The following is a 24,826-nucleotide window of genomic DNA, read 5'->3' as shown; positions in this document are numbered from 1 at the left end:
CATGGAGAGAGAACAATTCTTTGCTGTCAGGATGATCGTGGCCTTTCTTTTGCGTCTGCTATTGTTGCTCCTTCAAGCTCATTGTAGTGCACACTCTATTATGTGCAGCCTGAATTCTCCCCTCCACATGAAAGTCCAGGATTATGATCAGAGAGGAAATATTCTGATTGGTGGAATCATAAACCTTATCAATGCCGAGCCTGACCCTGCTGACTTCAGAAATCATCCCAGCATGTGGAAAGTCAAAGATTACCGGTAATTCTATTTTTCCAACATTTCAAAAGATACGTTAGGTTATGTTCACTCTAAGCAGCAGAGTCTACTTTCTACTTTGTGAGCTACTGGTATTAAACTTTGAGCTACTGCATAAATTAGAGTGCTCTGGGGTCATCCTTCCTGAGCTAAGACAAAAATGTGTGAGCTGGAGGCTAAAAAACTGTGATCTGACTCATCCTAACTCAGTTTAGAGGGAACACTGGTTATAACCTCAACAAACAGAAAATATAACTAATGTTCTTTTTAAAAAAAAAAAATCTCTCATCTATCCTTGTCTCCTACTTGGTTTGTTAATTGTACAGCTCTTTCCTTCTTTTTCTTCTTATTCTGATGTACTTTGTCTTAGTTCACTCTGTATGCCATTCATGGCTAGTTTGATTGAGTGATTATTCCAGAATGCATGCACTGTTCCCAACAAAAAAAATTCTCTATGTCAGCTCTCGCTGCTCCATTCATAATTGTATAAATCTCCATCATTATATTCCCTCCCCTCAGTCCATCCCTTTTCTAAACTGGAAAGTGCTAGCATCTTCAGCCTTTCCTCCTAGGTTCTCCACCCCCCTAATCATCTTGGTTGCCCTCTTTGGTACTTTCCCCCACCTCTATGATATGCTTTTTTTGAGATACAGTAACCAGAACTGTAGATAGTTGTCCAAATGAAGAATCAACAGGATCTACTCACAAGTTAGCATGCATAGACTTAGAATGAAAAAAAAAAACCTGTGTTGTTAAAGAATGCATGTATAGCATCCTGAATATTTTTACTCCTCCTGCCTACATATCTCTTCCATATTCAACCAATTTTCTGTATCACACCACAACTGTGATTTAACGTTCACATTAGTGTTCCCTCTAAGCTTAGATAGTGTTGTGCTAGCTCAGTTTTTTAGCCTCTGGCTCACACATTTTTGTCATAGCTCAGGAAGAATGGCCCCAGAGCAAATTAATTTATATAGGAGCCAAATTGTTCACTCACAACTTTAATGCTAGTAGCTCACAAAGTAGAATTTTTGTTCACAAAACTTCACAGCTTAAAGGGAACTTTAGTTAACATTTCCCTTTTTATCTTCTCTCATGAAATAGGACTATGATATTAAAAAGTGTGTGTTTTTTGTTTCATTTCTCATTTCAGTATTTTGCCTGAAGGAAATACGGAGGTCCTAGCCTTGGCCTATGCTATAAATGAGATCAACATCAACCCAAAGATTTTACCAAATGTGACTCTGGGATTCCACAGCCAACATACCTACCATATTCAGAGAAGAAACTATCAGAACATCCTGAGAATTCTGTCTGGCTCAGAGACGAATGTCCCGAACTATATTTGTGATGTCCAGAAGAAACCAATAGCTTTCATTGGAGGACCAGACTCTGAAACATCTCTTCTAATGGCTGGCATCTTAACTACCTACAAGATTCCCCAGGTACAATTGGGCACTATAAAGTCCACTATTTTGACATATAACTATAGCCTGAAGTTACAGAGCTTGAAGAATAGTGAGTATACTGATACAAGAGAGGGTTGTCTATTTGCTGTTAGATAACGGCTGCCTGGTAGGAGACATTGAATTGAAGGAGGACAATAAAGCCAGTGGTTAAGATAAGCAATATTAGAAATGGTCTGTAATGAATCTCAGTGCAATCCACTTTGAAGTGTCATTGTTGGGTTAGGGACAACGGCTAAGTTAAATTGGACAGGTGAGTGAATTTTTCAAGATGAAGTGGAAGGCTGAGCCCAATTCTAAATGCCAAAACAAATTTAAGAACACTTCATTTTTGAAGGTAACACTCCCCCCATTTAAAAAAGCCCAACAGAAGCAAAGCATGTGGAATGCAAACAGAGTTCTAAATTACTGCCACGTTTCAAACATGAGAGCATGAGATATCCTATATAGAAGATACTATAAGAATAATAGTGATGATGATATTGGATTTATATCCCCCCTATACTCTGAATCTCAGAGTCTCACAGTGGTCACAATCTTCTTTACCTCCCCCGCCCCCCGCACGACAGACACCCTGTGAGGTAGGTGAGGCTGAGAGCTTTTAGAGCAACTGCTCTTTCAAGAACAACTTTTATGAAAGCTATGACTGACCCAAGGCCATTCCAGCAGCTGCAAGTGGAGGAATGAGGAAGCAAACCCGGTTCTCCCAGATAAGAGTCCATGTACTTAACCACTACACCAAACTGGCTCTCTACATGTTTCCATATAGATTATATTATGTGGGGCTATCTTTAAAATGTGTCTGGGGACTTCAGATGCTATAGAACGCTGCTGCAGCTAGGATGCTGACTGAAATCGGTCACAGTTTGGGTCAATTGGCACTGGCCTCCATTTTCTTCCCAGGCACTTCTGAAGGTAGTGTCACCCTGTAACAACCTACACTGCCCTCAGCTCGAGGCAGAGTAAGGTGTTTTCTTTACAGTGACAGGCAACGCAACAAAACTCTAAGATAAGCAAAAATATGTGTTCCAGTTTCACGTAGACCTTTTCGGGTAAATGATGCTTATGCACAGGATGTGCATAGCTGAAATGCTTGAACTGGGGGTGATCGAACCTAGTCAGTCACCATGGTCATCACCTGTGGTATTAGTCCCAAAGAAAGATCAAAGAATAAGATTTTGTGTGGATTATTGTAAACTAAATGCTTTAACAGTGGCTGATTCTTTTCCCCTCCATCGTATTGATTCATTAGTAGAACGTCTAGGGAAAGCAGGGTTTATTTCTGTTTTTGATTTGACCAAAGGTTATTGGCGGGTACTTTTGACTCTGGAAGCTGCCCTGAGATCTGCTTTTGTAACCCAACAGAGATTATATCAGTTTAAAGTAATGCCTTTTGGGATGCGTAATAGCCCTGCAACCTTTCAACGTTTGGTTAACACGATGATTAGTGGTCTGTCTGAGTACTGCTGCGCTTACTTAGATGATATTGCCGTCTTTTCTGATAGTTGGGAACAACATCTGGAGCATGTGCAAAATGTGCTTCAGCGTATTAAGAAGGACAATTTAACCATCAAGCTGTCTAAGTGTCAGTTTGGGTGGCTACAGTGGATTACCTGGGACACAGAGTGGGATCTGGAACCATCAGGCTTCTGCAGGCCAAAGTGCATTGTTGACTGGGCAGTACCTACTACAAAGAAACACGTTAAAGCCTATTTAGGATTGATAGGATATTATAAAAGATTTGTTGCCCATTTCAGTACCCTGCAGTTCCCCTTACTGAGTTGTGTAAGAAAAGTTTGCCTACTAAAGTGAAGTGGACACCTGAATGTCAGAAAGCCTTTGAGGGCATGAAATGTGCTTTGTTACGATCACCTGCTCTACATGCTCCTGACCCTACCCAACCATATGTGGCTCAAACGGATGCTTCCCATACTGGCATTGGATGTGTGCTCTTGCAAAGGGTGCTGATGGGGAGCTGCATCCTATAGTGTTTTTGAGTAGGAAGCTTCTGCCAAGAGAGAGACATTTGTCTACTATTGAGAAGGAATGTTTAGCTCTTGTGTGGTCTCTCACAAAGCTTCATAGTTATTTGTGAGGGCAGAAGTTTGACCTTCAGACTGATCATTCACCTTTATATTGGTTGGATAGGATAAGAAATTCTAATCAAAAATTACTTAACCTTACACGATTTTAATTTTGTTGTGACCCATTTATCTGGAAAGACTAATAAGGTTGCTGATGCCCTTTCTAGAGTGTATTGGGGTGATGATTACAAATGTAACTGATCTTTTTGTAAGAGAGCCTGAAAACATTGAAGAGATATTTGTATGTTCTGGTTGGAAAATATGGAAATTGTTGATTGTTTTATTTGTATAGTTAGATGAAAATTTTGAGTTAAACAACCCTAAATTTCATCTTGAAGGGAAAGATGTAATGAAGATATCTCTTAAAGGGTATTGTGGATTTTAAAAATCTAATTATATATATATATATATAATTATATATATATATATATAGTGGTTTTGATTTCTGGGCTGCTTGCCAATTTTTATTCTTCCAGCAGTGTTTTGGTTATGTGTGACATTGGAAGGAGTTGTTCTAATCTTCTTCTAATTAATGGTCACTCTCAGCTGCACTAGGAAATTCAGCTTGGGTTGATTGGTTCTTCTGGGATGCCCATTTTTGGTTTGTCATTAGCCAGTTGAGGGGGGTTTATACTGTTTCCCAAAACTGCTTTTTTACTACTGTTTTCTTGGCAACAAGCCGTCCTGCTTACCGGCTGGTGATTATGGTGTGATGTAAGTCGTATTAGTTATATTTTATGTTGTTGTTAGTTTTCACCAGTCTGTTCTAATACTACCTGCCAGCTCAATAAAGCAATATTTTTGCTTTATTTTTTATCTTGGAGTTATGTTGCCTTGTCTGTCACTGTAAAGAAAACACCTTGCTCTGCCTCGAACTGAGGGCAGTGTAGGTTGTTACAGGGTGCCACCACCTTCAGAAGTGCCTAGAAACAAAATGGAGGCCAGTGCCAATTGACCCAAACTGTGACCCATTTCAGTCAGCATCCTGGGGGTGCTGGTGGTTCAGATTTTTCTTGAAAACATTAAAACACATACTTCATTTTGTGGGTGTGATTTTCTTTCTTTGATTTGTCTGCTTATATGAACATATGAAGCTGCCTTATACTGAATCAAACCCTCAGTCCATCAAAGTCAGTATTGTCTACTCAGACTGGCAGTGGCTCTCCAGGGACTCAAGCTGAGGTTTTTCATACCTGTTTGCCTGGACCCTTTTTAGTTGGAGATGCCGGGGATTGAACCTGGGACCTTCTGCTTCCCAAGCAGATGCTCTATCACTGAGCCACTGTCCCTCCCTGCTTACTATTCATTCATTCATTCATTCATTCATTCATTCATTCATTCATTCATTTATTGTTTTGATGTAAGTGTAAGTATAATTAGTGCCCCACAAAAAATGTGCCCCACTCAATGAAAAATCCTGGCTGCATGCCCCACTGAATGGCAAAACAGGCTATGGCCTGTTCCTGTGCTCATCACTGTATCATCTGACAGCAAATTCCACATTTTAATCATTGTCTGTGTAAATTAGTATTTCCTTTTGAACCTACTACCCACCAGCTTCCTTAGATGGCCTGAGTTCTAGTGTTTTGGCAGAGGGAGAAAAAGTTATCTTCGTCAACTGTCTCTACCCCATGCATAATCTTGTAAATCTCTATTAATTCCCTCTTATTCATATCTTTTCTAAACTGAAAAGTCCCAGACACTTCAGCCTTTCCCCATGGGCAAGGTGCTCCAACCCCCTAATCATCTTGGTTGCCCTCCACTGTACATTTTCCCCATTCTCCAATGTCCTTTTTTGAGATAAAGTGATAAGAAATGTGAACAGTATCCCAAATATTGCCAAACCATAGATCTTTACCCCCGTACAATATCAGTCATTCTATTTTCAGTCCCTTTCCTAATAATCCCGAACAGAGTTTCATTTTACGAACAGAAGAGCATAAGAGAGGTGATGTTGGATCAGGCAAATGATCCATCCAGTCCAACAGGTGCCATCAGGAGGTCCATCCATGAGGCCAGGACACTAGAAGCCCTCACACTGTGCCCCCCCCAGCACAAAGAATACAGAGCATCACTGCCCCAAACAGAGAGTTCCAACCATACACTGTGGCTAATAGCCACTGATGGACCTCTGCTCCATATGTTTATCAAGTCCCCTCTTGAAGCTGTCTATGCTTGCAGCTGCCGTCACCTCTTGTGGCAGTGAATTATTTTATTTTATTATATTTATGGAATTGATATCCCACCCATCCCACCAAGGCAGGCTCAGGGCTGGTTACAAGCAGAATAACATATAATGTATCACCACTGCAGCAAACTGGGTTGAAACTATCATTGAGCTGTCCACAATGACCCCAAAATCCTGCATTTCACATTGTGGAGACAGACCAGTCTTCTAAAGAGCCACATTTTCAAGTAAATGGTTCATTATCAGCCCTATGGAGGAAAATATCTATGTATTTTGACTGATGAAATTGGAAACTGTCATATTAAATGTTAAATCATATGAAAACTGTGCTAAAAATAACCCTTTCCTGATGTAATAATGATTTCCCTCCCTTAGATCAGTTATTGTTCATTTTCTATGGAGAAACATGATAAAGCCGACATCCCTTCCTTGTACCACACAATCCCCAGTGAAGAAGATCAGTACGATGGGATTGCACAGCTACTCCTGCATTTCCAATGGAAATGGGTTGGGATCATTGCACCAGATGATGATAAAGGAGAAGGTTTCATACGGGCACTGCCCCCAATGCTTTCCAAGAAGGGCATATGTTCCGCTTTCACGGAAAAAATAAAAAACATTTTGTTGGTGCCCATGCTAAAAGATTTAACACCACACTATTTGAGATTGTCTTTCTTTTTAAACACAACCCAAACTAACGTATTTGTTGCATATTTTAACAGTCAATCTATGGTATCTGTGCTGTATTTATTACATTTTGCAAAAATCCAAAAATTATCTATAAATAAGGTCTGGATTATGACAGCCCACTGGGACTTCGTATCAGAAAGATTCAGAATGGACTTTGAAAGAGAAGCCTTCCATGGTGTATTGTCATTTGCAATTCACTCCCAAAAGGTGCTGGGATTCCATTTTTTTTTTGTACTTTCTCAGAATCCACTATACAAAGCTAGATGGCAAGTTGATGCTCCCCTGGAAGCAGGTATTCAACCATTTAGTACATTATTTCAATGCCCAGAAGCAGAACCCAAAGAACCTTCCAGGACTGCATTCTGAAATGGAAATGCCTGGCCAAAGTTACAGCATCTACATTGCCGTCTACACCATAGCACATGCTTTACATGCCATGCTCTCAGCAGGACAGAGACCGAGAGCAATGATAAGGAGAGACACAAAGTCATTCCCACAACCATGGGAGGTATTGTATGATTATTAGGGCTGCTTTCAGAGTCTGCATTGCTATATGCTTAATGAAGATTCTGCCGTCAATAGAGATTTGTACTCAGTGAAATGGATGGCACATTATTGAAGGATCTTGCTGAAGGATCCAGATAAGCTCCATATAATCTTGCACTGACATACCATATATATTTGTGTATCACATATCAATTTTGTTCATTCCCCCCTTCCCCAATTTAGCTCCATCATTTCCTGAGGAGAATTTCATTTAACAGCTCTGCTGGGGAGAAGGTGTCTTTCAACAAAAATGGCCAACTTTCAGCTGGCTTTGATATCAGAAACTGGGTTTATTTCCCAAACAAGACCTTCTTAAGTCTAAAAGTTGGAAGGATGAATCCCCGGGATTCGGGAGACAAGGAGTTAATTATCAGTGAAAACAGCATAGTGTGGCAAAGCATCTTCAATGCGGTGAGTATCTGACTGTACCTTATAAGGCCCTGAGCTCCCACAGAAAGCATTCCAGTTCCAGTTCTGATTCCGGGCAATCTCTCCTGCTGTTTGGGATTGATTCTATTAAGAGTGGCTTTCTTTTGTAAAGACTTAGAGATTTGTGAATGGGAGGTGGCTCGGCATAAACTAATGTAGTAAGAACTTGGAAGAGAAACAGGGTCAGTACTTGGATGGGTGACCCCCTAGAAACACTTTGCAGAAAAGGCAATGGAAAACCACCCCTGCTCCTCACTTGCTTTGTAAGCCCCACTGTACTTACATAGAGACACTTGCCTTGAAAGCCCCACTGTACTTATATAGAGACCCAAATATGCTGCCTTCATAGAAAACACTGTTTTGAAACACAGCATAGTTTTAAGTTAATATTTCCTCTCTCTTTTTTAAAATTAATATTTCCAGTTGCGTTTAAGACCTTTGGACTTAGAAGCTAATAATGGAAATGTAAATTGAGCTAATATTTCTGGGGGTTTTCATATTAGTTTGACAAACTTCTGGAGAACAAATTAGGGGAGTCATGCAAGACAATTCAATTTTAGATCACAGATTAACATTAATCTTGTGAAAGGAGACTACAAGATGGTGACGAGATAGGGAGCTCAAATGCTAGGGCTCCAGCTAACTCAGTAATAACAAGCTACTGGTGAACATTACGATAAATCAACAGCGATAGTGCTTGGAGTGGATAGAGAAGGGGAGAAATCAACTTACACCAAATTACACCAGGACCGCGGTGGCCTTTCCGTCACGTGAGAGACGAGCTTAGAGCATTGCTGCCGACCAAGCCAGCGTGGAGGTGGGGCGTGGCCATGGGCTGGAGTGCACAGAGTGGCCGGAAAGAATGAAGGAGGCCAAGGGGAGAGTGCTGTGCATGGCGGTGAGAACGTGGGCGACGATGAGATCACAGGGCGGTGAGATTGGTGACCGCTGCAGACAGAGCCGACAGGATTTGTGGGGCGACATGGTCGCGATTGCTACCAGAGCACAACTGAACCTGACAGCTGGGAGCCTTCGTATCAGAAAGATTCAGAATGGACTTTGAAAGAGAAGGGGGCAAAGCAGTTGGCCCCCTTCCTTGAGCGCCGGGACCTAGCAACGGTGATCCATGCAACCGTCACCTCGAGATTGGATTACTGTAACCCCCTCTACATGGGGCTGCCCTTGTGCTGAACCCGGCGGCTGCAGCTGGTGCAGAACATGGTGGCTAGGCTGTTGTTGGGACTCCCGAAGTGGGAGCACATGCAGCCGGGGCTGCGCAAACTGCACTGGCAGCCAGTGGTGTACCGGGTTTGTTACAAAGTGCTGGTTATTACCTTTAAAGCCCTATATGGCCAAGGACCTGCCTACCTGAGGGACCGTCTCTCCCCATATGAACCCCAGAAAGTGCTGAGGTCAGCTGGAAAGAACCAGCTGAATATCCCTGGGCCAAAGGAGGCCAAATTGAAGACTACTTCGGGAACGGGCCTTCTCTATTGCAGCTCCACTACTGTGGAACCAGCTCCTGGAGGAAGTGCGGGCCCTGCGGTGTTTGGACCAATTCCGCAGGGCCTGCAAGACCTTTCTCTTTAAAATGGCCTTCACTTAATGCTGAGCCAAGATAGATTCGCTGAAGAAGGGTTTTTTTAGCCACTGAACTTCATAGAAGATCTGAGTTATAGCACCATAATGTTAATTTAATATAAGTCAATTTAAATGATGGTTTTATCTAATTGTAATTACTGTGTTTTATGGTTTTATTGTATATTGAATTTATGTGTTGTAAGCCGCCCTGAGCCTGCCACGGCGGGGAGGGCGGGATATAAATAAAAAAAATATTATTATTATTATTATTATTATTATTAGACTCACAGTACAGATTATTACCTCACAGTAGTCAATTCGAGTATCAGTGAGATTTTACTCTTTCTGATCAATGAAGTTCTCATTTCAGTGCCAATGTGATTTACAATATTTATAACTGCAGTAGCAGAGTGCAAATTTCTCCCCATATCAATATCATTCAATTCTTGTAAATCAGTTTCAGCTTCAAAATTATTAAACAGACTGATCCTTTTTAGCCACCTTATATGTAGTACGAATATTTTATTCGTAATTTCCTTCTCACTTGCTAGTGACTTCAGACACACAGTTTTGAGCTTTGCTTTTCTTTTTTTTCCTTCTTCAGTTATTTTAATTGCGACTTTATGACCACTTCTTCTATAGTCATACGTGTGTTTCCTCAGAGCTGTTAGCTGCTGTTCCATAAGATCTCACAATTTATCCATTCTTTAGAAAGCCACATATCCACATTCTTGTCTGTGCACAAACATCCAACATTATTGCACACTGAGCAACCTAACTTGCCATCAAATCCATCCTTTTGCTCTGCAGTTGTTGAACTGGGTCCAGAATATTTCATTAACTTCTGAGATGGAAGTGGAATGCCCTGAGTCACTTGTTGCAATTTGATGTTCTAAACCTGAATTACTGGGAGTTGAAATTCCAGCTGCATTGATTGAAGAATTCATTGATGCTGATTAACAATAATAAATCACTGTCCGTGCTTACATTTACTGCTGCATTCCAAAAAATCAAAAACAGCATGTTAGACACTGAGCGTGTTAGTCTGGCTAATGAAATCTTCTCCCCTCTGGGCTTTGAGATTCCTCTCAGCACAGGGAAGAGGGTTTCTTACTTTTCGCCTTCGCAGGTGCCACAACAATGCAGGACAGTTTCTCTCGCTAGGTACAATGCTATGCCCTCTGCCATTCCTCATGGCAGATTCAACAAAATAGCTATTCATCTAGGTACTGCCCTTGTAAAGGAAAATGTGTTGAGTCAATTACTCTTGTTCCCTGCACTGCCATCTGTATACAAATCTCCGTTATACATATTTATATCCTGTTTTAGCCAGTATGATCAACTGCTCTGACGCACTTAAGGTCCATAGACTCCTGAACGATTTTTCTATCAATGTTACTGAGAGATCAGCCAAGTTCCTGTTATTGTTGATCAGCCACACAGTCGAGTCCGACTCTTTGTGACCCCATGGACAAAGTCACGCCAGGCCCTCCTGTCTTCCACCATCCTCCGAAGTCTGCCCAAATTCGTGTTTGTTACATCAGTAACACTGTCCAGCCATCTCATCTTTTGCCATCCCCTTCTTCTTTTGCCTTCTGTCTTTCCCAGCATCAAGATCTTCTCCAGGGAGTGCTCCCTTCTCATTTGGTGGCCAAAGTATTTAAGCTTCAGCTTCAGCATCTGATTTTCCAGTGAACAGTCTGGGTTGATTTCCCTTAGGACTGACTGATTTGATCTTCTTGCAGTCCAAGGGACTCTCAAGAGTCTTCTCCAGCACCATATCTCAAAAGCATCTATTCTTCAGCACTCAGTCTTCCTTATGGTCCAGCTCTCACAGCCATACATTACTACTGGGAATACCATCGCTTTGACTACACAGACCTTAGTTGGAAGGGTGATGTCTCTACTTTTTATTATACTGTCCAGGTTCGCCATAACTGTCCTCCCAAGGAGCAAGCATCTTTTAATTTTATGGCTACAGTCACCATCTGCAGTGATCTTGGATCCCAGGAATGCGAAGTCTATCACTACTTCCATGTCTTCCCCTTCTATTTGCCAAGTTGTGATGGGGCCAGATGCCATGATCTTAGTTTTTTGATGTTGAGTTTCAAGCCTACTTTTGTGCTCTCCTCTTTCACCCTCAACAAGAGGTTCTTTAGGTCCTCCTCACTTTCTGCCATTAGAGTAGTGTAATTTGCATATCTAAGGTTGTTGACGTTTTCCCCCACAATCTTAATTCCGGTTTGTGCTTCATCCAGGCCAGCATTCCACATGATGTACTCTGCATATAAATTAAATAAGCAGGGTGACAATATACATCCTTGTTGAACTCCTTTTCCTATTCTAAACAAATCAGTTGTTCCATATCCCATTCTGACAGTTGCTTCTTGACCCTTATACAGGTTTCTCAGGAGACATGTGAGGTGGTCTGGAACTCCCATCTCTTTAAGGACTTGCCACAGTTTGTTGTGATCCACACAATCAAAAGCTTTAGCATAATCGATGAAGCAGAAATAGACGTTTTTCTGATACGCTGGTGCTTTCTCCATAATCCAGCGAATATTGGCAATTTGATCTCTAGTTCCTCTACCTCTCCGAAACCCAGCTTGAGCTTCTGTACCCTGCTCTAAAGTCGTGCCAAAGGATTTCACAGAAATAATTTCTGTTTATACAAGTATACATGAAAGTTGTGTTTCTATCCTGTTTTACACTATATTAATATGTACTGTTATATTTATGCCAATGCTGACTTGACTTGAATAACATGTTGCTTATATGTTTCATTGTAGCCTCAGTAAAATGGTCCCAAATCCTTTTCATGGTTCTCAGTCATCATGTGGTCAACGAAACCACAGACAAAGGTGACAGTTCCGCCCAAATTTGCAGTGCTCCTTCACCTGAAGGAGCCTGCCAATGCTGTTGTTGTCATAGCAAAGCCGTTCTTATCTCTTACTGTTACAGAGCAGCTGCTACTCAACTTTAGGTTGTTTCCCCTCTCACTATGGTCCAATTTGAAAGAACATGAAACTTATTCATTAAATACTAGTATAATAATAGAGATTTTATTAATAGGAGCATTTCCTTGGCATTATATTTGTCATCTGGGGGCTCATTTTTCGTGTCTTATCTGTTACTTTGGGAGATTTTTCATGTATTTTATGTCTTTTTTGTTACTTTGGGATTCCACTTGAATAAGCAAACATTTCGGTACTGGTTAATACCAGCCAATGAGACGTTAACTTACTAAGCATCAACTAAATTCTTTTTTACATTTCTTTGTTCAGGTGACACCTTCTTCTCTCTGCAATGAGAAATGCCAACCCGGTTACAGCAAGAAAAAGCAGGAGGGGAAACCATTTTGCTGCTATGATTGTATTGCATGTCCAGATGGAAAGATTTCAAACAAGACAGGTAGGAGACATTGTTCTCTATAAGCCCCAACCTCAGTGCCACCACATTGTTTTGCTTATTGAATGCCCCATCTTGTTCCCTGTTCTTGCGTAATATGATTGAGTATCAAAGAGAAAGGCAAACTGTAAATAATCAAAAGCTTTCACACTGTCTCCACATAAGCATTGACTTCAGTTTGTTAGACAATGAATTGAGATCCCAGAGCCACTTGCACAATATAGCCCTCTCCAGAGATTCTGTTAGAAACCTTAAGAAGGCCGTTTAGCCATGGCTCAGACTTTATTCAACTGGCACTAGTTGATCTGATATTCACGTAGCTGACCTAACCTTTCTAGATCATCAACTGTCCCCTGTTGCTCAACCTGCAAAGATCTTATTTAAATTACTACTTCTCCCTAGGGACATATCTTCCTCTGCTTACCCCAAATTCAAATACACCAATAGGAAACAGGACCCTGCACTCATGATCCAAAGTGGCAAGAAATATGTTCAATAAAATTAGTCCGGCACAATTCCAAATTCATTTTAAAAGTAACCATAATGCTATACCTTTGGTAGTAGCTTTCTGAACCTCTGCCGAAATCATAGTAATTTGTACCACCATTAGATTTCTTTGACCTCTGAGATAGCAGAATCAAACACCTTTAATTGCTGAAATAACAGAACTCTGCATAAGACCAATTGCCTTCACACCAAACCATTCTCTTCTAAATACAGTTATTATTCTTGCCTGCATCTTCCATCCAACCCTGTCCTGTAGTCCTATGACTTCACTACAGATGCCTATGTGACTCTAGTGAGAATCCTGAACCATGTCCCATAAACCTTAAATCCCTCCAGCTGAACTGCTAGAGCTGTAGATGAAATAATCCATCTTAATACCAAAGGAGGGTACCTGATCTAGCAACCACCTTGCTGGACACTCCCATGTAGAAGAGCCCATTCGCTGGAATGCTCTTGTGAGCAAGGTGATGAATGGCCTCTTGACTAAAATCTCCAGAGCTCTCCAAACCAATGACGAGGAATGATTAGCTCAAGTTTTTTGTAGAATTACCTGAAAACTGAGGCTCTGACAACAGAACTTTCCCTAGGAACTGAGTAGAATGTCATCAGCCCTCTGCTCAGTCTTTGTAAGGCTAGCTTGAGCTGGTACACTGCTAAGGTACGATACTGAGAGGCACTTCCTGTTAATACAGAGCACCCCAATACCTAGGGAGAGAGTGAGACTCCTATTTCTGGAAACAAAATAGAGTCTGACCAGAAAAAGCCCAAGAAAACACTCCACCTAAAATGGAGTGAACCCAGCAGAGAGCTTGTTCTGGTCATCCCCTAAAGGCTTCCTCTTAGTGTGTCCCCACCTATCTCCTCCACCTCCGCCCAAACAGGATGCATAATAACAATGGGGACTGCTGGTACGAACTGCTCACACCTAATCTTCTACTATTGATCAATAGTCTCTCCCTTCTACCCGTCCTCCCCACGCAGTCACTTCTATTTATTCCTCTGATTGGACCCACCCTGTCTTTCAAAGTCTTTGTCTATCTTAGAAGGTTTCTTCCTGAGTCTCCAGCCCAAACGATACTAAAACCACCCAGTCACACCCTGACCCAACCATCCAGTAAATTCCTTCAAGTCACAATCTATTATTCTTGATTAAGAATTATTCAAGAGAGCCATCACTGGTCATTAAGGACTCCTTGGTTACTGAAGGGTCTCCCACCCCTCAGAACTCTATATAACCTGATCTAAAACCCACCTCAGTGTGCATTCTGTGGGGCGCCATTTGCAGTCTGCACCCCCCGTTACTCCTGTAATTGGGTCTATAGGGCTTGCTACGCTGGTTGTGCTTGTCCCTCTCTCTCCAATTTTCCTGCTGAATGGACGTCTCCTCTTCTAGATCAGGTGAATATTACCCTCCTCAACGATCCCTAAAATTCTCTATCAATAACCTCTATCCTTCCTAGCTTCTTGATTGCCTGTATTGTGTGTGTATCCATTTTATTACATAGTTTTAAGTAAACATTATAAATTATATCTGCCTGGAGTATTCTTGCATGAAAACCCGACCTCTGTATCATTGAAGAAAAGATCCCTCACTCTTACTTCACTCTACCAAGTACCTTAGCTAATCTCCCCATTAAAAATAAGAGACTCAAAACACTTCCGGCAACAAGTAAATGACAGCAAAATCCAGAGGGGGGAGTTACGTGGGTGGGGGCTGGAGGAGGGGCTGGAGTTGGGGGCACAGCCAGGCTAGGGCGGTTTCCTGAGCAGTTTGGCCCATGACACGCCCCCCAAGAGGTGCAACGTCATGCCTGCAAAAATAGCGGCATGTCCCATAGGCACTCTTTAAAACCAAAAACAAAGGTCACCTCCGCTGCTGCGGAAGCTCGCAGACCACTTAGGGAGCGGCATGATTGCCTCACCAATTCCCTTGCACATTGGCCTGGTGAGCCCCCTCCTCGGTGCCCAATCGTGCCCCCCCTCCTAGAAATACTTCCACTCTGCCTCACACAACTCAGTTGTTAGGGACAAGTTCCCGTGGTGAGAAGTTGTGCCGGCAAGCTCCCAGCCATACAGACTTAGAGTGAGGGACAGGCAGGCACACTGGTGACGGGTTTTGCACCACGCAGTTGCTTTGACAGTATCTTTGATTTGCGAGGGGGAGAGATGTCTTTCCCCTGGGGCTAACTGCTCTTATTTCCAGGTCTCCACAGGTTCCGGGCTCCCAGAGGCTCTGCATGTGAGGACTGTCGCTCACAGCTGGGTAAGTTCCACTGTCCCCCCCCATCCTCTCCCTCCCCTCGCTCTTGACTGCTCGGTGTATGAGAGTCTCTGGCACTTGAACCCGGCAGTGGCCTCCAGCAAGGGGCATTTGCTGAGTCCATTCCCCTGTGCTCCTGCCTGCTCCCTTTCCTTGGTCTGCCCTTTGCCGCATTCCCAATCCCTGGAAGGGGGGGGTGGCGGCTGCTATGATGCGGGGAGGTGGGTCAGACACTGTCCCTTTAAGAGAGCACCTGGCTGAAATGCAGCCTGCTCTTCCAGCTGCCGCCCTTGCAGGTGCTCTTGATCTCTGTCTCCATTTTGCAGGTGGGATTCCAACACAGAGGCTTCTGCATGTGTTGCTCCAGTGCCCTCCCACTCCCTCAGCTGTTTCTGCCTGTCACTCAGAATGGAGCCCTGCCCATGTCAAGACTGCCTAGCACACTCCAGGGGGACTGTTGCACTCTGTTCCAGAAAAATAAAGTCTGAGTTGTGCCCACTGTTGTCTCTCCTGCTTGAATCTGCTGCACGTTCCCAGGGCAACCCCTTCCTGTCAGTGGACTCTCCAAGGGAGTGCCTGGGAGGGTGGGCAGACTTGGTTCTTGGGGGGGGGGGGATGTGCTATGAGCCGCCATGCTGCCATCCACATGGCTGAACGGGGGGTGCTGCCCCTCAGCCTGTCCGAGCTGACAGCCTACCCAACCGCACAAAGCTGTTGTGTGCTGGGCACTTGGGGGTGGGCCGCTGAAGTGGATGCATGCCCAGCGGCTCGCACTCTGAGTTCTGCAGCCCTCAGGGGAGGTGTTCCTTGCACATAGCAGGGGGCAGTAGCAGGGCAACACCAGGGGTAGGCTTCAGGGGGTGTCTTTCGGAATCTCAAAACAGCATGTTAGACACTGAGCGTGTTAGTCTGGCTAATGAAATCTTCTCCCCTCTGGGCTTTGAGATTCCTCTCAGCACAGGGAAGAGGGTTTCTTACTTTTCGCCTTCGCAGGTGCCACAACAATGCAGGACAGTTTCTCTCGCTAGGTACAATGCTATGCCCTCTGCCATTCCTCATGGCAGATTCAACAAAATAGCTATTCATCTAGGTACTGCCCTTGTAAAGGAAAATGTGTTGAGTCAATTACTCTTGTTCCCTGCACTGCCATCTGTATACAAATCTCCGTTATACATATTTATATCCTGTTTTAGCCAGTATGATCAACTGCTCTGACGCACTTAAGGTCCATAGACTCCTGAACGATTTTTCTATCAATGTTACTGAGAGATCAGCCAAGTTCCTGTTATTGTTGATCAGCCACACAGTCGAGTCCGACTCTTTGTGACCCCATGGACAAAGTCACGCCAGGCCCTCCTGTCTTCCACCATCCTCCGAAGTCTGCCCAAATTCGTGTTTGTTACATCAGTAACACTGTCCAGCCATCTCATCTTTTGCCATCCCCTTCTTCTTTTGCCTTCTGTCTTTCCCAGCATCAAGATCTTCTCCAGGGAGTGCTCCCTTCTCATTTGGTGGCCAAAGTATTTAAGCTTCAGCTTCAGCATCTGATTTTCCAGTGAACAGTCTGGGTTGATTTCCCTTAGGACTGACTGATTTGATCTTCTTGCAGTCCAAGGGACTCTCAAGAGTCTTCTCCAGCACCATATCTCAAAAGCATCTATTCTTCAGCACTCAGTCTTCCTTATGGTCCAGCTCTCACAGCCATACATTACTACTGGGAATACCATCGCTTTGACTACACAGACCTTAGTTGGAAGGGTGATGTCTCTACTTTTTATTATACTGTCCAGGTTCGCCATAACTGTCCTCCCAAGGAGCAAGCATCTTTTAATTTTATGGCTACAGTCACCATCTGCAGTGATCTTGGATCCCAGGAATGCGAAGTCTATCACTACTTCCATGTCTTCCCCTTCTATTTGCCAAGTTGTGATGGGGCCAGATGCCATGATCTTAGTTTTTTGATGTTGAGTTTCAAGCCTACTTTTGTGCTCTCCTCTTTCACCCTCAACAAGAGGTTCTTTAGGTCCTCCTCACTTTCTGCCATTAGAGTAGTGTAATTTGCATATCTAAGGTTGTTGACGTTTTCCCCCACAATCTTAATTCCGGTTTGTGCTTCATCCAGGCCAGCATTCCACATGATGTACTCTGCATATAAATTAAATAAGCAGGGTGACAATATACATCCTTGTTGAACTCCTTTTCCTATTCTAAACAAATCAGTTGTTCCATATCCCATTCTGACAGTTGCTTCTTGACCCTTATACAGGTTTCTCAGGAGACATGTGAGGTGGTCTGGAACTCCCATCTCTTTAAGGACTTGCCACAGTTTGTTGTGATCCACACAATCAAAAGCTTTAGCATAATCGATGAAGCAGAAATAGACGTTTTTCTGATACGCTGGTGCTTTCTCCATAATCCAGCGAATATTGGCAATTTGATCTCTAGTTCCTCTACCTCTCCGAAACCCAGCTTGAGCTTCTGTACCCTGCTCTAAAGTCGTGCCAAAGGATTTCACAGAAATAATTTCTGTTTATACAAGTATACATGAAAGTTGTGTTTCTATCCTGTTTTACACTATATTAATATGTACTGTTATATTTATGCCAATGCTGACTTGACTTGAATAACATGTTGCTTATATGTTTCATTGTAGCCTCAGTAAAATGGTCCCAAATCCTTTTCATGGTTCTCAGTCATCATGTGGTCAACGAAACCACAGACAAAGGTGACAGTTCCGCCCAAATTTGCAGTGCTCCTTCACCTGAAGGAGCCTGCCAATGCTGTTGTTGTCATAGCAAAGCCGTTCTTATCTCTTACTGTTACAGAGCAGCTGCTACTCAACTTTAGGTTGTTTCCCCTCTCACTATGGTCCAATTTGAAAGAACATGAAACTTATTCATTAAATACTAGTATAATAATAGAGATTTTATTAATAGGAGCATTTCCTTGGCATTATATTTGTCATCTGGGGGCTCATTTTTCGTGTCTTATCTGTTACTTTGGGAGATTTTTCATGTATTTTATGTCTTTTTTGTTACTTTGGGATTCCACTTGAATAAGCAAACATTTCGGTACTGGTTAATACCAGCCAATGAGACGTTAACTTACTAAGCATCAACTAAATTCTTTTTTACATTTCTTTGTTCAGGTGACACCTTCTTCTCTCTGCAATGAGAAATGCCAACCCGGTTACAGCAAGAAAAAGCAGGAGGGGAAACCATTTTGCTGCTATGATTGTATTGCATGTCCAGATGGAAAGATTTCAAACAAGACAGGTAGGAGACATTGTTCTCTATAAGCCCCAACCTCAGTGCCACCACATTGTTTTGCTTATTGAATGCCCCATCTTGTTCCCTGTTCTTGCGTAATATGATTGAGTATCAAAGAGAAAGGCAAACTGTAAATAATCAAAAGCTTTCACACTGTCTCCACATAAGCATTGACTTCAGTTTGTTAGACAATGAATTGAGATCCCAGAGCCACTTGCACAATATAGCCCTCTCCAGAGATTCTGTTAGAAACCTTAAGAAGGCCGTTTAGCCATGGCTCAGACTTTATTCAACTGGCACTAGTTGATCTGATATTCACGTAGCTGACCTAACCTTTCTAGATCATCAACTGTCCCCTGTTGCTCAACCTGCAAAGATCTTATTTAAATTACTACTTCTCCCTAGGGACATATCTTCCTCTGCTTACCCCAAATTCAAATACACCAATAGGAAACAGGACCCTGCACTCATGATCCAACGTCACTGTAGATCCAAAAGTGGCAAGAAATATGTTCAATAAAATTAGTCCGGCACAATTCCAAATTCATTTTAAAAGTAACCATAATGCTATACCTTTGGTAGTAGCTTTCTGAACCTCTGCCGAAATCATAGTAATTTGTACCACCATTAGATTTCTTTGACCTCTGAGATAGCAGAATCAAACACCTTTAATTGCTGAAATAACAGAACTCTGCATAAGACCAATTGCCTTCACACCAAACCATTCTCTTCTAAATACAGTTATTATTCTTGCCTGCATCTTCCATCCAACCCTGTCCTGTAGTCCTATGACTTCACTACAGATGCCTATGTGACTCTAGTGAGAATCCTGAACCATGTCCCATAAACCTTAAATCCCTCCAGCTGAACTGCTAGAGCTGTAGATGAAATAATCCATCTTAATACCAAAGGAGGGTACCTGATCTAGCAACCACCTTGCTGGACACTCCCATGTAGAAGAGCCCATTCGCTGGAATGCTCTTGTGAGCAAGGTGATGAATGGCCTCTTGACTAAAATCTCCAGAGCTCTCCAAACCAATGACGAGGAATGATTAGCTCAAGTTTTTTGTAGAATTACCTGAAAACTGAGGCTCTGACAACAGAACTTTCCCTAGGAACTGAGTAGAATGTCATCAGCCCTCTGCTCAGTCTTTGTAAGGCTAGCTTGAGCTGGTACACTGCTAAGGTACGATACTGAGAGGCACTTCCTGTTAATACAGAGCACCCCAATACCTAGGGAGAGAGTGAGACTCCTATTTCTGGAAACAAAATAGAGTCTGACCAGAAAAAGCCCAAGAAAACACTCCACCTAAAATGGAGTGAACCCAGCAGAGAGCTTGTTCTGGTCATCCCCTAAAGGCTTCCTCTTAGTGTGTCCCCACCTATCTCCTCCACCTCCGCCCAAACAGGATGCATAATAACAATGGGGACTGCTGGTACGAACTGCTCACACCTAATCTTCTACTATTGATCAATAGTCTCTCCCTTCTACCCGTCCTCCCCACGCAGTCACTTCTATTTATTCCTCTGATTGGACCCACCCTGTCTTTCAAAGTCTTTGTCTATCTTAGAAGGTTTCTTCCTGAGTCTCCAGCCCAAACGATACTAAAACCACCCAGTCACACCCTGACCCAACCATCCAGTAAATTCCTTCAAGTCACAATCTATTATTCTTGATTAAGAATTATTCAAGAGAGCCATCACTGGTCATTAAGGACTCCTTGGTTACTGAAGGGTCTCCCACCCCTCAGAACTCTATATAACCTGATCTAAAACCCACCTCAGTGTGCATTCTGTGGGGCGCCATTTGCAGTCTGCACCCCCCGTTACTCCTGTAATTGGGTCTATAGGGCTTGCTACGCTGGTTGTGCTTGTCCCTCTCTCTCCAATTTTCCTGCTGAATGGACGTCTCCTCTTCTAGATCAGGTGAATATTACCCTCCTCAACGATCCCTAAAATTCTCTATCAATAACCTCTATCCTTCCTAGCTTCTTGATTGCCTGTATTGTGTGTGTATCCATTTTATTACATAGTTTTAAGTAAACATTATAAATTATATCTGCCTGGAGTATTCTTGCATGAAAACCCGACCTCTGTATCATTGAAGAAAAGATCCCTCACTCTTACTTCACTCTACCAAGTACCTTAGCTAATCTCCCCATTAAAAATAAGAGACTCAAAACACTTCCGGCAACAAGTAAATGACAGCAAAATCCAGAGGGGGGAGTTACGTGGGTGGGGGCTGGAGGAGGGGCTGGAGTTGGGGGCACAGCCAGGCTAGGGCGGTTTCCTGAGCAGTTTGGCCCATGACACGCCCCCCAAGAGGTGCAACGTCATGCCTGCAAAAATAGCGGCATGTCCCATAGGCACTCTTTAAAACCAAAAACAAAGGTCACCTCCGCTGCTGCGGAAGCTCGCAGACCACTTAGGGAGCGGCATGATTGCCTCACCAATTCCCTTGCACATTGGCCTGGTGAGCCCCCTCCTCGGTGCCCAATCGTGCCCCCCCTCCTAGAAATACTTCCACTCTGCCTCACACAACTCAGTTGTTAGGGACAAGTTCCCGTGGTGAGAAGTTGTGCCGGCAAGCTCCCAGCCATACAGACTTAGAGTGAGGGACAGGCAGGCACACTGGTGACGGGTTTTGCACCACGCAGTTGCTTTGACAGTATCTTTGATTTGCGAGGGGGAGAGATGTCTTTCCCCTGGGGCTAACTGCTCTTATTTCCAGGTCTCCACAGGTTCCGGGCTCCCAGAGGCTCTGCATGTGAGGACTGTCGCTCACAGCTGGGTAAGTTCCACTGTCCCCCCCCATCCTCTCCCTCCCCTCGCTCTTGACTGCTCGGTGTATGAGAGTCTCTGGCACTTGAACCCGGCAGTGGCCTCCAGCAAGGGGCATTTGCTGAGTCCATTCCCCTGTGCTCCTGCCTGCTCCCTTTCCTTGGTCTGCCCTTTGCCGCATTCCCAATCCCTGGAAGGGGGGGGTGGCGGCTGCTATGATGCGGGGAGGTGGGTCAGACACTGTCCCTTTAAGAGAGCACCTGGCTGAAATGCAGCCTGCTCTTCCAGCTGCCGCCCTTGCAGGTGCTCTTGATCTCTGTCTCCATTTTGCAGGTGGGATTCCAACACAGAGGCTTCTGCATGTGTTGCTCCAGTGCCCTCCCACTCCCTCAGCTGTTTCTGCCTGTCACTCAGAATGGAGCCCTGCCCATGTCAAGACTGCCTAGCACACTCCAGGGGGACTGTTGCACTCTGTTCCAGAAAAATAAAGTCTGAGTTGTGCCCACTGTTGTCTCTCCTGCTTGAATCTGCTGCACGTTCCCAGGGCAACCCCTTCCTGTCAGTGGACTCTCCAAGGGAGTGCCTGGGAGGGTGGGCAGACTTGGTTCTTGGGGGGGGGGGGATGTGCTATGAGCCGCCATGCTGCCATCCACATGGCTGAACGGGGGGTGCTGCCCCTCAGCCTGTCCGAGCTGACAGCCTACCCAACCGCACAAAGCTGTTGTGTGCTGGGCACTTGGGGGTGGGCCGCTGAAGTGGATGCATGCCCAGCGGCTCGCACTCTGAGTTCTGCAGCCCTCAGGGGAGGTGTTCCTTGCACATAGCAGGGGGCAGTAGCAGGGCAACACCAGGGGTAGGCTTCAGGGGGTGTCTTTCGGAATTGGTCTGGCTGCTCGCAGACACACATTCCAGTTGCTGTCTAGGACAGGGAACTCCATGTATGCCTCTGTCCACCAGCCTGCCATTGGCAGAGTCTCAGACAGCAGGAGGGAGTGGGGGATTGACGGCCTCTCAGGCACGGGCTTTCCACCCTCTCACCCAGTCACATACAACAGTCTGGCCAATCCTGTGCTCCCGCACGAGCCTGCGCCTCCCCCACTTCCACCTCAGCAGTGGACCATGCACCTTGGTGAAATCACCATGGCGACAGGTCTCTCTCACTCATTGAGCCACTCTTCCCCCTCCAAGCATAGCGTAACATCTCCCCTTTGGAAGCTAATGAACGGCGCCATTGATCCGCCAACGCCCGAGCGGCCGGCAACCACGTATGTCTGGATGGGGCTGCCCATCACCATACCTACAGTACATCTTTTAACAACTTGACAAGTCCCTATGTGGACTTCCATTTTCCCCTTGATGTTCACTTTACCATACTACTTCCCTTCACCAGCAACCATATAGTGCCATAGATTGTGGTTGGAGAGAAAGAAGGAGTGCAGTTCTGAGCTGATTAATGAACTGAAACATTTTAATTAATGAAAAATGGATGTTGTATACGTTGTCCCATGAAGCACAACATAGCCTTTTGAGTAGCCAAAGGGGAACTTCTTTCTATTCCCCCAGTGATGGGGCTGGACCCAACCAATGATATTAGGACAACTAGCTTTATGAGAAAGGCACTTCAGTGAGATGTTATGCTTGACTTAAATGGGTTCTATTCTACTTTTCAGATATGGACGATTGTTTCAAATGCCCAGAAGATCAGTATTCAAATAAAGAGCAGGATCAATGCCTTCACAAACGCTTAAACTTTCTTTCTTACTACGAAATGTTGGGCATTACTTTGTGTCTTTTGGCCTGTTGTTTGGCTGTGATCACTGTGGTGACACTTGGAATATTTATCAAGCATCAAGACACTCCCATTGTCAAAGCCAACAATCGTGATCTGTCATATGTTCTACTAACTTCTCTCTTCTTCTGTTTCCTCTCATCCCTATTATTCATTATCCAGCCTGGGACAGTCATCTGCCCTCTTCGACAAGTGGCTTTTGGCCTCATCTTCTCAGTGGCTGTCTCCTGTGTTTTGGCCAAAACCATGACAGTGGTTGTGGCTTTCATGGCCACTAAGCCAGGATCTAGGATGAGGAAATGGGTGGGGAAAAGACTGTCCTTCCCCATTGTTGTTTCGGGCTCCCTTATTCAAGTAGTTATTTGTATCATCTGGCTATGTACTGCTCCTCCATTCCCAAATGTTGAAATGCGCTCTCTGGCTCAGGAAATTGTGATTGAGTGTAGTAAAGGATCTGTTGTTATGTTTTATTGTGTTCTGGGATTCTTGGGATTCTTGGCTCTGGTGAGTTTCATTGTCGCTTTCTTTGCAAGGCATTTGCCTAGCACTTTTAACGAAGCCAAATTTATCACTTTCAGCATGTTGGTCTTTTGCAGTGTTTGGCTATCATTTGTTCCATCTTATCTGAGCACCAAGGGCAGATATATGGTAGCTGTGGAGATCTTCTCCATCCTGTCTTCTGGTGCTGGATTATTAGGTTGCATCTTTGCTCCTAAATGTTTTATTATAATTCTGCGGCCTAAACTAAATAGCAAAAATCATGTAATAACTAGGCATGGTGAGGAGAAATAGACCAGTAAGGAAATCTAAGACATCAATTCTATAATTTCCTATATTTCCAATTAACTGGGACAGTCCATATCTCCCTACCAAAAACCTTACTACTCTTATTCAGTTTGCTCACAATGAGTGCATAGGGAACTTCATGTGGCTTTTCTTTCAGGAGCAAATTTGCTTTTCAGATGATGGTTTGAATTTGCTTACCAGAAAAACTTCTTGTTGCAAACTCTGTAAACTGTGGCTTCCCCCTTCTCATCCTATCTTCTCTCAGATAGTCCTTGAGCAATTGATGTGTTAAGGTAAGATGATGTTGAAAAGAGAAAGTTAATTGTTGGAGAGTCAGATCAATACTTTAGCTTGTTCATATCAATGATTCAGGCACACTTTAAAGAAAGAGGGTGTCTTTCCCAACAAGCTCTTTCTTAGGGTGGGAGGGAGATATGCTGTAAATACAGTGATATAATATCAAATTGACCACTAAAGGAACCAAAGCACATGTGGAGGGGGGAAAAAACCAACCAACCTAGATACATAAGCAGTGGAAATAATAATTAGGAAGAGCCTTTATATTGTTTTATATCAGTGAAGTAATTAATTACAAAAAATACAATTCTGTACTTGGAAATGAATGTTTTTATCATTTTGACTGCAATAGGTCTGACACTTCTCTATCATTCCCATCCACTCCTTTGTTCCAAAAAATCACATTCTTTCTTCTCAAAAAATTTCCACAATCTTTGCTAGCAAAAGTTCTGAAAAAGAGAGGAGGGGTTCCAGCTGAGAACCGAAAAAG

General features: G+C 43.6%; 1 protein-coding gene across 1 annotated transcript; it reads left to right on the top strand.

The window, feature by feature from the left end:
• Window positions 1-127: 127 nt before the first annotated feature.
• On the top strand, window positions 128-24,045 carry LOC132583116 (vomeronasal type-2 receptor 26-like). Its single transcript, XM_060254786.1, has 5 exons — window positions 128-255; window positions 1,409-1,700; window positions 7,413-7,640; window positions 12,524-12,650; window positions 23,135-24,045. Exons 1-5 carry the CDS (start codon window positions 128-130, stop codon window positions 24,043-24,045), a joined length of 1,686 nt encoding a protein of 561 aa, XP_060110769.1.
• Window positions 24,046-24,826: the final 781 nt, after the last annotated feature.

This window comes from Heteronotia binoei, chromosome 15 (genome assembly GCF_032191835.1).
Source record: "Heteronotia binoei isolate CCM8104 ecotype False Entrance Well chromosome 15, APGP_CSIRO_Hbin_v1, whole genome shotgun sequence".
NCBI lineage: Eukaryota > Metazoa > Chordata > Lepidosauria > Squamata > Gekkonidae > Heteronotia > Heteronotia binoei.
The sequence above is the reverse complement of the archived record's forward strand: the minus strand, read 5'-3'. Positions and strand labels throughout refer to the sequence as shown.